Below are 12,355 nucleotides of genomic sequence, written 5' to 3'. Positions count from 1 at the left end.
AAACACTTAAGTGTGACAAACATGCAAAGGAACAGGAAATGAGGAAGGGGGCAAACACTTTTTCACACCACTGTAAACCCAAAAGTTAATCCTTGGAGTGAGCTCTAAGTGGGAGAACTTGCAAAATAACAGGATGTTTGAATACTTATTTTCCTCCATGTAGACAAGCTTGATGCATTGTGGAAACAAGTTATGTGGACCGATGAGGTTAAAATAAAACTTTTTGGCCGCAATGAGCTCAATCCTGCTTGGCTTTGGGGTTGTATTGCAGCCAGTGGCTCAGGGAACATTTCACGAGTAGAAGGAAAAATGGTTTCAATAAAGTTTCAGCAAATTTTGGGCGCTAACTTGATGCCATCTGTGAAAAAGCTGAAATTAAAGAGAGGATGGCTTCTACAAATGGATAATGATCCTAATCACACCTCAAAATCCACGGTGGATTAGATCAAGAGGCGTAAACTGTAGGTTTTGCCATGGCCTTCACAATCTCCTGGCCTCAACATAATTAAAAAAATCTATGGATAGACCTTACAAGAGCAGTTTGTGACAGACAGACAGAAATCTCAAAGAACTGGAAGACTTTTGGAAGGAAGAATGGGCAAAGTTACCTCAAACAAGAATTAGAAGACTCTTGGCTGGCTACAAGAAAAATTTCCAAGCTGTGATACTTGCCAAAGAGGGCAGTACAAGGTATTAACTCTGCAGAGTGCCCAAACTTTTGCAGACGCCATTTTTTAGTTTTCTGTCATTTTGAAAGTGTAAATGATGGAAAGAATATCTAACTTTTTTTTTTACATAAAAGACGAATCTCTAATCTTTTCTTGGCTTCTTTATGGACATTAACACACATTTTTAACTGAAAACTTTCTTGGTCTAACTGCATTCTTTTAAATGGTGATTTGGATATGAAAAGGATGAATCGTTCAGCGCTAGTAAGAAGCAATGGAAAACTTGAGTGCATACCCATGAGAACAGTCTGGCCTTTCTCCTGCATGAGGAACAGCTGTCCCCAGTCAGTGGCAGCAGTCTTCACCCCGAACACCACCAGGTAGCCCAGAGACAGCACCCACAGGAACGGAGAGAGGAGGAACTCCCTCAGGGTACTCTCACTGGTCCCTGGGGAGGTCAAGTACAGACAGGGATAGGGCTGGGTATCATCACAGAAAATAAAGCGGTACCAATACTGTAAATTTGATTCCAGTTCTAAAGGATCCTTAAAATCCATTTTGAAAAAATTACATTACGGTACAAATCTTGTTTAACAAGTTTCTATTTTAGTTTTTCTGTACTTAACTACAGTACAGTACTTGTGTAAATGTACTTGTTACATTCCACCACTGCAGTCAAGCCTGTCGAAATACAACACAAATGCGTGAGCCCCGTCTCTATGCAACGTAGAGTTTTTCCTGCGTGCTTCTACGATGTGTAAGACAGCCAATCACAAGCAGCATTAGATCTGGGTAGAAGAATGCTGCATGCTTATAGGCTCAATGACGCTGATAACATTTACTCCTTTAAGGATAGAAATTTTGTATTAGAGCCAGACCAATTTTATCGGCCAATATTAGGCCTTTCCCATTTACAATGGCCGATAAATGAATATTTAAAAAAATTAAATCAAACTAAACCCCCTTCAATCATATTATGAGTGTTGTTGTTTGTCCACCAGAGGGCGCTGTACAGCGTCCTTGTTGGCAACTCGATTTTTTTGTTGTTGTAATTGTGTTTTTGTCCAAAGAGCTAAGTTTCATATCTTAAGTTTGTATTTTTATAAATTATATTCATCAGAACTTCAATATATTTGGATGTTCCTCTGTTTTGTTGTGACAATAATACAGATAAGGTTATTTTTAAACTGCATTATCATATTTTAGTGAGTACTTTTAAATAACCTCAAATAACTAATGTTTGGTAAATCTGTTTATGTTTTGTTATTCATTTCTGGATTTTATTAAAAAATATGTATGCAATGTACGTACATGACTGCTAGCTATGCTACAAGCTAGCAATCAAACAACAAAAGCTGTCACTGGAATGGAATTTTGAGCTAACGTTAGCAACCTAACAACCATGGATAGCTAAAACGTTTTTGAAACGATTCCCATCTTCTGTTATCGTTTGTTATGAGAAATGTTTATTATCTCATGGATTTCACAAATTTTAGTATGACAGTTATGTCGTAAACCGTTTAATTCTGAGCATGCACAACTCATATCTGCACTCAACCAGAGCCGGTGTGACTTGACTCTCATCGGGTATGACGTGTTTTGCTGTAAACCGTTTACATTTGAGCAAGCGCGACTCAAATCGACACTATCCTCACATTGGGCAGTGACAAGGGTTACAGTTGTGACAGCAGCGATCATGGTTATTGTTTGGCTTTTACGTCATCAAGGCTTCTTGAGTGTCTAAACTAGGGCTGCACAATTAAGGCCAAAATGATAATCAAGATTATTTCGATCAATATTGTGATCACAATTATTTGTTGATTTTAACCATACAACTTTTATTGTCACATAGGCTATTTATAACTGCTTTCATATCCATAATATGCTACATTTGTCTTATGTTGAAGTTGTATGTTGTATAGACATCCAGCTGCAACACATGTAAATGAAAATTAGCTATCTCAAATAAATAGCTTAAGATATGTATATATATATATATATATATATATATATATATATTTTTTTTTAAATGTATCTCTGACACAACAACTGATTTAAAGAGCTAGGGAGAGAGAGGGAGTGCTGCTTACAGAGAGACAGCTGACTCATTATTAATGGGTCCAGCACGGGTCGAATGGCGGGTCAGCAGAGTTACACACGTGTGTATGAAATGTCTGTATCGTCATTGCGCTGCATTTTTATGAACTATGATATTCTGGCCAATGTCAGAAGTGTGGACTGGTGCCACTGAGTGGCGGGGCTGCACGGAGAGTAAGAGGAGAGAGAGTAGAGGAGATATCTAACACAGGCACAGCCGTGCAGAAGAAATGGGTTATGTAACGCAAAATTAAACCATATCCATATAACAACATTGCAGCGGATGCGAGGAATGTAGGTGCACCGGTGCATCCTAGAGGAAAAATGTTACTTGCGCCCCAGAGCTCTGTGAGCTAACAGATGCCAACTAGCACCATGTTACTCTGTCCTCTGTGACTGTCTACATGTAGAAACTAAGCTGCGCAGTGTGGAGGGAACAACTCTGACTGGCTCATGATCAGACAGTGGTTTACGGAGCGGTAGATTGGCTTTGCAAAAAAAAACGGAGCATTCTATGAGATTACGCATTTAAAAGAAAAAAAACCTAGTCTAAACGCTATCAGGGACTGGTAAGCAGAAAATGTCTTACAGCTCAATGCTGATAAGACCGATGTCCACAGATATTCAGTTTACTTTCACAGAGGAGGGTAGAAACTAGGGATGTCTGCAGAACGTGCAGGAAAAAAAGTTGCTGCTAAAGGCATTGAACACACTTTTCAAAAAGAAAAAATGCGATAATACCCAAAACTGTGATAATTTTGGTGACTATAACCGTGAGGTTAAACTTTCACCTTTTACACTACATCCCTAGAAGAAGTTTCAAATTTTTTCATTTAAAAAAAAGGAATCGATAATCAAAATATTTGGCCATTGATTTAACAACTGAAGATGGATGCCTCTTGGCAACTCTAAAGAAAAAAAGGAAACCAATGAAGGATTTGAGCTTAATTCAGCCATGTATTTGTACATGGCGCGAGCCATGGGATGTCCTCATTAATAAAGTGTGTCCCTGTGAGCTTTGATAAAGCTCCACACACTGCAGTCTGAACAGGCTCCTGGGTACTCCGGCGTTTGACTAATCCCAAATGTAGGTTTTGGGGGAGACCCACGGTCGGGATGTTAGAACCAAAAGGGATGGCACCAAGTGAATGTAGTGCTTTGAGCTAACCATCTTCAGCCTTTCTGCCCAATGTAATCCTGCTCGCCGATTTTTGGGACGTTTGCAGATTATCTGTATTGGCTTTTTATTTGCCTGATTAACTTAAAGTTACAGAATTAAAAAAATGGGCTACTTTGGCTCCTCTGCTCTGGTTTCATTCACCAATGAGTCTGACTTAATACATTTGAATCAGGTTCTGTTATGCAGCACTGTCGTGCACCAATGCAAAGGGTTAATAGTTTAAATCTTAGTGGAGTGGTCTTTGAAAGGGATGTGCTATCAACTCCTCTCGTTTCTTACCTCCTTTAGTGCCCTTCTTGACTGCTGCCTCGATGCTGGGCAGGCCCACATCCTTTGGCTCGTTCTTTACAAACACCACACAGACAAAAGAGAAGGCAGCACAGAAAATGCCGGACATGGTCAGGATAGTCCTCCAGTCGTAGTACCGCAGTAGCACCGTGACCAGAACCGGACCCAGACTTCCAGCCAGGTTCATACTGCAGGACAGCACAGACCACCATGTTCCAAACTGGGAGGGCTCAAACCACTGATGGGGAAGAGACACAGAGCAGAGAAAAGTCAGTAGATATCCCTCATTTCACATTCATGTTTACAACTATCGGGAAACACAGCTACAGAGAATAGATGGTAACGATAACTAACAATGGACAAAGAAAACACCTTTGGACATAGTTATTTTTCCCTTAGAAAGATCTACTGTGGATCTTCTATAAATTCTTTCTCCTGTAATCTGATCCCCTTCAGCACACTGAACACGTGCCAAAGCCTATTTCTTCCCCACCTTTTGAACACTGCTACTTTTAAGGCGGCTTCTCACGAGCCTCAAGTTGTCTCTGAGCGGAGAATAGCCGGATGTGTTTAGGGTTTCTATCTGCTTTCAGAGTCCTTCCTGTAATGCATACCATTTACCAGAGCTTCGTGATCCAAAGCTACTTTGAAGGGTTTTCCCTGCCGTTATAAGCCCAATGACTTTTCTCTGATCTAATGACTGTAGTAGCATGTTCTGTCTTTTAAGCTTTCTTTCTGAGTGTTATTTATTTATTTATTATCTGGTAAAGCTTTTCCAACAATACTGGTCCAATATGATGTGAAAAAGAGATGCAAAACCACCACAAAAAAGGGACAAAACCCTGAATACAAAGAGAGGCCAAATGACCACAGAGAGCCAGAGCAACCCCTAAAGAAAACAAAAATGACCATAAAGAGACACAACATGACTACAAAAACCCATAAAAGAGACGAAATGTTGGGGAAAATTGCATCTTTTTAATTAAAAAAACATTAACATTTTCTTGAGGAAGGATGCCTACACCCCCTTTCCAAATATGTGCATCTTCTTTCACAAAGCCAGGGAAAACACTCTATTTGTATAAAGTATAATGTTACTATGACCCTGTTGGACTGGGACAGTGTCTCAGACAGCTGGCACAGGCTGACATTTCCTCAAACCAGGCAATGCCGCGTCTGGCCCAAAGGTCAGGACTGTCTGACAGCAGGGAACAGGTTTCCTCCAAACATTTCCAACAACCAAGGGGCTGAGCACAATATGTGTGACAGCAGGTGGCTGCCACCCTGGGGTTACACCCTTTCAATAGCTGCCCAGAATAGTATGAGCAGGCTTCACGGGCAGCCTGCGTGTTCAGAGGGACTTCCATTGGCTCTGAACTACATAATATAATAAATACATAGTCACAAGTATTTTTGGTTAACATTGACATCACGATAGTTGAACATGATTACTCATTGACTTTTGGAAATATTTTGCATTTACTGAACTTAAGAAACAGTGAAAGGGTAATTTTTAGGGAATAAAAACAATTTGTAATAGTCATGAAAAAAAAGGAAATGCATTGAATGAGGAGGTGTGTCCAAACTTTTGGCCTGTACTATACATTCAAAAGTTTGGACACACCTTCTCATTCAATGAGTTTTCTTTATTTTTATGACTATTTACATTGTAGATTATCACTTAAGGCATCACAACTACGAATGACCACATGTGGAATTATGTACTTAACAAAAAAGTATGAAATAACTGAAAACATGTCTTACATTCTAGTTTCTTCAAAGTAGCCACCCTTTGCTCTGAATACTGCTTTGCATTCTCTTGATGAGCTTCAAGAGGTAGTCACCTGAAATGGTTCCCCAACAGTCTTGAAGGAGTTCCCAGAGATGCTCAGCACTTTTGCCTTCACTCTGCGGTGCAGCTCACCACAAACCATCTTGATTGGGTTCAGGTCATGTGACTGTGGAGGTGCAGCACTCCATCACTCTTCTTCTTGGTCAAATAGCCCTTACACAGCCTGGAGGTGTGTGTGGGGTCATTATGCTGTTGAAAAATAAATAACGGTCCAACTAAACGCAAACCAGATGGGATGTCGCATGTTGCTGCAGGAGGCTGTGGTATCCATGCTGGTTCAGTATGCCTTTCACCAGTAAAGCAGGAAGGAAAATTGAATGTGTCACAAAAACCAGCAAACCAGCAAAGCACCCCCACACCATCACACCTCCTCCTTCATGCTTCACAGTGTTGTGTTTTGTTGTATTGCTTGCTGGTTTTTGTGACTGCACGTGAGGACACATTCAATTTTTTCGACCTTCATTTCTTAAAGTAATTATGGCCACTTGTTTCTCTTTACCATTTTCATATTATTGCCATAATATGAATTCTAACAGTTGTCCAATAAGGCTGTCGGAGTAGGAGTATCAACCTGACTTCTGCACAACACAACTGGTGGTCCCAACGCCATTAATAAGGCAAGAAAGGCCACTAATTAACCCTGACAAGGCCACCCTGAAAACCATTTCAGGTGACTACGTCATGAAGCTCATTGAGAGAACACCGAGGGTTTGCAACACTATTAAAAATGCAAAGGGCGGCTACTTTGAAGAAACTAGAATATAAGACATGTTTTCAGTTATTTCCCACTTTTTTTGTTAGGTACATAATTCCACATGTGTTCTTTCATAGTTTGGATGCCTCCAGTGATAATTTACAATGTAAATAGTAATTAAAGAAAACGCATTGAAGGAGGTGTGTCCAAACTTTCGGCCTGTACTGTGGATCTATATATACACACGCACGCACACGCGCACACGCACGCACACACACACACTGTATATAAACATACAAAATTGATACAGTATTAAATGAGAACACTGAGCAGCAGCTGCAGACTGGGCTGCAATATAACCCTATGGGGCCAATGTGGATTGACAATTTTGTCCACTTAAAGGATTTTTTTTTTTTTTTCCACAGACAGGTTTGGATTGATATTTCTAAGTGTTGAACAACATTATGGAAAGGATCACTACAGAGATAGACCTTTTTAAGACCTTTTTGTTTAACCAGGAACAGCTCTGAGATCACTAACGCTTAACCCACCAGACTCCATTTAAAAAATAACACTTTTAGCGTGTATAGCGCAAACACATTTTCACATGTTAAATCGGTAAACTATGTTTATTTCAACCAAAACTAGAGTTGTGATTGTTGGAAAAATGGTATGACCACCCAAAACGGCATTTCATAGTTTTATTTAGTTTCTATCGACTTCAAATGAAGTGTATTCCCCGATGCTAAAATGACTTAAAAGAATGTTTTTGTACATGGAGTCTGGTGTCTTTAGCGAATGCAATTTTGCGGATGTTTTTATGTTTAAAAAAGGATCTTACTCTTTACCAAAAAGGTTGACCTCCTTAGAAATTCTTTCCATAATGTTGTCAGACACTTGGAATATTAATCGGAGCCTGACAATGACAAAACGACCACTACAACGTAAATACAAGCTGGAAAATTGCCCTGTTAACTTAAATTGAAGCTTGTTTCGCTGCCTACCGACAGCATCGTTTCAGCTTAATAATGGACCAATGTCAAATATGTTCCCATCAGTCACTTAGACACAAAAACATTGGTTAAAAAAAACAAAGTTACCCTTTAAACAAATAAAGTGTAAACACCTTGAGTGAAACTTCCCTTAATACTTTTCCTGTTTGAGCATTTTTGCCTTTGTCCATTCAGTTCACTTTCAAAAACTTAATGTGAAAAACAATTGTTTTTCTCGATTATTACCTTTTGTGATTAACAGGAGCCAAAATCAAAATTTGAGTAACTGCACATCCCTACTCTGAACACTACACTGTATAAGGGATCTGTGTTGCGTTAGGTGACGGGCAGGGTGGGATTACCTTGCGCAACACTTTGCCACACGGGGGCCAGCCACAGCCTTGTCCCAGGCCGTTGATGAACCAGAGCAGCGAGAACATGGGGACAGTGGAGGACCAGGAGAAGGCGACATTGATGCTTCCCACCAAGAAGAGTCCAATGGAAAAAAGCCAGCGGGCGCTAATCTGATCCGACAGCACGCCGCTGATGAACTTACTGATGGCATAGGCCATGGTCTGGCTGCTGGTAATCAGACCTGTAGAGACACCATGAAGGGCACTGTTAAAGCATTGTACACAGAGCGACTAGGAGACACCAAACCAGAAGGTACCCAAAGTCGGATTACAACCGAAGACTAAAGTAATTTCACCGCCTATAATATCAAATTAGTCTTTGTCCAAATTCACACCCTCTGCTTGTGTCAAGGTTGCTCTCAGTAGTAGTACAGACAGTAGAAAACGCACCAGCCCTGTATGAAGACAAATAGAATATTTGGAGGGTCACTGTTTAATCAGCCACACTAAAAGAGGCTCTACCGATGGCAAGAACATCTGGTGTCGGTTAGTGTCGCTCAGTCCACCACTTTGGTCCAGACGGAACGTGTGTCCAGACACTCATTTCATGGTTCCCGGAGAATGACTTCATCATCACGAGGCTGACATTTGTAGTTAAGAGCGAACTATCTCTACTACACCTAGCCTATGAGATGGGTTGCCATGAAATTTGGTTCAGACATTCATGTCCTCCACAGGATGAATTTTAACAACTTTGGTGACCATCTGACTTCTCATCCAGCACTACAGTCAGCCGAACATTCTAAATTGTCAGATACTTTGGGTAATAACCAAATTCCTACAAAAGCTTTAGCTTCAGCTGAACTCTGTGTTAATAAGCTAATGTTAGCATGCCAACATGCTACACTAAGTATGTGAACATGGTATATACTATACCTTCTAAAGTATAGCATTTAGGCCTAGCTCAAAGTAAAGATGGTCAGATACCATTTTTTTGCTTCCCAATACCGATTCTGATACCTGAACTTGTGTATTGGCCAATACCGAGCACTGATCAGATACCAGTGTGTCATATATTTTATTATGTTTTAACAACTGTATACTTCTGTATGTGTTCTGTCCCTGTATGGATGTGATATGATTTCTATCTTTGTTGTTGGCCTGACCCAGGTTAAACTCTTTGTGAAACATAAGCAATGATCCAGTTTGACAGTCAGTTATAACAGAAAAAATAACATAAATAAACTACTTTGACATAGATTTTCTGTAGGGCTTTATTATGTAGTATCGGCTTGGTGCATAAACTCTACTTTTATACTTACTTACCGATACCAGCATTTTAGACGGCATTGGGACACCTCTAGGTGAAAGGACCACTCTGCTTAAGCACAGCCTCAAAGAGCTGTTAGCATTGCTGCAGCTGTTTCTTGTGCAGTTTAATATTCAGCACACTTTTGACTGTCCATCATTTATTGAGCTATTGGCAAACTGCAGCTTTTCACTGATGTCAAGTGCAGCGATGAGGAACCTCTGTCATAGCTGGGGTGGGGGGGCAGGATACTTCACATAGCAAAGTATTGTGTTAGACCAGGGGCCAGCAACATTAGGCCTGCGTGACGGGGCACTAGCGTTATGTGTGAACACTAGCAAAAGAGACGTTTGGAAATGTTCCAATCTGCATGCCAAATGATCTCTTTCACAGCCATTGACTGAGCACGGCTTGTTGTTTACGGTTGTTTGATTGACTTTATCCCCCATCTTCTACTCTGCTGCTACTACTAAGAATCATCCCCCCTACACTGTCTCTGATACACTACTCATTGCCTTCTTCAAAGAATCCAGTGCAAAGGACAAAAATAACACTGCCTGAGCGGGCTAGGTGATGATGGCAGGCTTAATGCTGCTGATATGGCACAATGATTAACAAGAGCATTATAAATGGCACTTTAAATTAAAAAGGTTGCTGAACCCTGTATTATACATTAACACATGCATGTGCATTAGCAGAAGGTGGGGTGTGCACACTTTAAATCATCAAGCATTGGGTGAATAAGCTAAAACAGGCTGGAAGCAGTTGCATCTCTGTGTCCAGTAGTGTTCAGTAAGCCACACTGCATGCTTATGCCTTTGCACTGTGTATTTTTGGCAAGCTAATTAAGCACGATTTAGGCATTATTGCACAATGATTTCCCCCAACAATAGGCCCATTACAGGCCTAATGAGTGTTTAAGGAAATATGGCGCTAGTATTGCTACTTTCTCACCCAAGTCATCTTTGTCCAGATGGATCTCCTCCATCACTGATGGCATCACGAAGGAGAAGGTCTTCCTGTTGAAGAAGTACAGCGCGTAGCCCATGAACATGCAGAAGAAGATGGTTACACGGTAGTAACCGTAGCCTGTGGCCCCCATGACTGCACCGGAGTGAACAAAAGCAAAAGGCGCTCAAGGAAAAAAACTGTTTCCTCAGAGACTTGTCTTCAGTAGAGTCTTGTATTGTGGTCCTCTGGCATCTGGATTATAGCCAGCCAAGCTAAGAGCCGCGCCGGCTGTAATCAGCAGCTATTGTTGGACTGCTCTTGGTAAAAAGTCAACAATATCAAGAACTTGTACGCACTGGGACATTAGAGATATGGAATAGGACGTTGCATTGGCTGGGCAGCACTGATTAAATCTTTTCAAAGAGGTGAAACACTCTGGATACCACTCTTCTTGCAGGCTGGACGCTCAAATGTTCTATCTGTGAGAATGCTGCTTGCAGAAGTGATGAGAGAGGGGAAACCTTACACCGATCTGAAAATGAAAACAGCATAATAAATAACTTATAACTAATGACTGGTCATTCTAGAACTGCCGATATTTAGCACATCAACACTTGGCTTTAATTGGGCTAAGTGGGCATATAAAAGCTGATTTAAGGATATCATGTTTGCACTAGGGCTGCACAAAATGAGCACGCATATTACGAAGTGTGTAATATGTGATAGTGTTTTGTGTCTGCTTTCAGTATTCTGCTAAAATATGTTAAATTGTGTGTTGAATTTAAAACAAAAGAAAGGTAATAATTTCAAACATTCTTTTATTGAACAAATTAAACATCAAATTAAATCTAAAAGGCACCACTAACAAGTGAATGACAGTTACACTATAAAGCACTGATATTTCCTTTCAACTTAAACAAAAAAATCGCGATGCGTTTATTGGTCAAATTGATTTTGTTGTGACGATACAGCCCTAGTCCGTGGACGCACGCGCACACACACACACACACCCTTGCCAGAGAGACCTGATGCTCTATGTTAACAGTTAAGTGTTCTCCGTGTTGGCGTTATGAGGCTGTGTGCTGGTCTGTTGCCCTCCCGCCACCTTGTCATTTACAGCCCATCATCTGTTCCTGATAAAGTGACATTCTAGACCGGTCTCAGTCTACGGTCACTTTTTCATGTCAAAAGTGGCTCCTTTAACTGGCATGGGCTGTGTGCAGGACTCCAGCCAGCAACCCTGAACATATCGTATGTCCTACGCTGCTGCGGCCCCTTCAACTCAAGGGACCTAACGTTAGGTGGTTGTATTTTTAGAAGACTAAAAGTTACGACTAAGTCAGAAGACCTCAAATGACCACTGGCCTAAGTATAATTTAGTCCACTTAACGTTAGATGATATGCTCACTGTATGTTAACACTTTAACTCCGACTGAAGTTGGACCCTCACGGGGGAAGCCTGTGGCAGAGATAGCCTTGCATACAACAGCATTAGCTAGCTAATGAACTGATAAACCCGTCAAACAGGACCATTCTTGCCCCTGTTAGTACAAAATACCCACAGTTTAACGTTACTCGTGGCGAACTGATTTGTGGGTCGGACCGTGCAGCTATATTGAGTGTCCTCCAGGCCTACATTTGACCAAAAGCCGAGATAAAAAGCAAGACAAGTCGATGTTCGACACCGTCTGATCCAGCGTTTCGCCGTCTCGCTGCTACGCTAAACGAGGAAATGCTTGTAAAGCTAGATGGTTACCTTTCATCCGCGTCCCTCTTCCTGATCCCATCATTGAAAGGAATGCTGCGCGTTCATGAATCTGCAGCTCTTGAGCGCGTCACCGTGACACCATGACAGAAAGGATAGTTCATGTTGTTATGGATACATCAAAGTTATAAATATGCCAGATGTCTGCTGGTATTCTCAATGCACTCACGCCGCCAATCTCCATTTAAGATATTCGACTTTAAATG

The 12,355-nt window shown here is 40.9% G+C and overlaps 1 protein-coding gene across 3 annotated transcripts in view; it reads right to left on the bottom strand.

The window, feature by feature from the left end:
- Positions 1-12,355, bottom strand: part of slc37a4b (solute carrier family 37 member 4b) — an 18,423-nt gene extending 6,068 nt beyond the window's left edge. Inside the window, exons 1-5 of one of the 3 annotated variants that reach the window (XM_034890552.1) lie at positions 12,141-12,355; positions 10,388-10,916; positions 8,134-8,366; positions 4,225-4,471; positions 964-1,116 (exon numbers count right to left, since the gene is read on the bottom strand). In XM_034890552.1, coding sequence (XP_034746443.1) covers positions 964-1,116; positions 4,225-4,471; positions 8,134-8,366; positions 10,388-10,535 — 781 coding nt within the window. In that variant the 5' untranslated portion in view covers positions 10,536-10,916; positions 12,141-12,355. Of the gene's footprint in view, positions 1-963; positions 1,117-4,224; positions 4,472-8,133; positions 8,367-10,387; positions 10,917-11,946; positions 11,965-11,987; positions 12,075-12,140 lie in introns of those variants that run through there. The other 2 variants (XM_034890554.1, XM_034890553.1) reach the window with 2 other exon arrangements.

This window comes from Etheostoma cragini, chromosome 13 (genome assembly GCF_013103735.1).
Source record: "Etheostoma cragini isolate CJK2018 chromosome 13, CSU_Ecrag_1.0, whole genome shotgun sequence".
In the NCBI taxonomy this organism is placed as follows: Eukaryota; Metazoa; Chordata; class Actinopteri; order Perciformes; family Percidae; genus Etheostoma; species Etheostoma cragini.
This window is presented reverse-complemented; position numbering and strand designations above follow the sequence as displayed.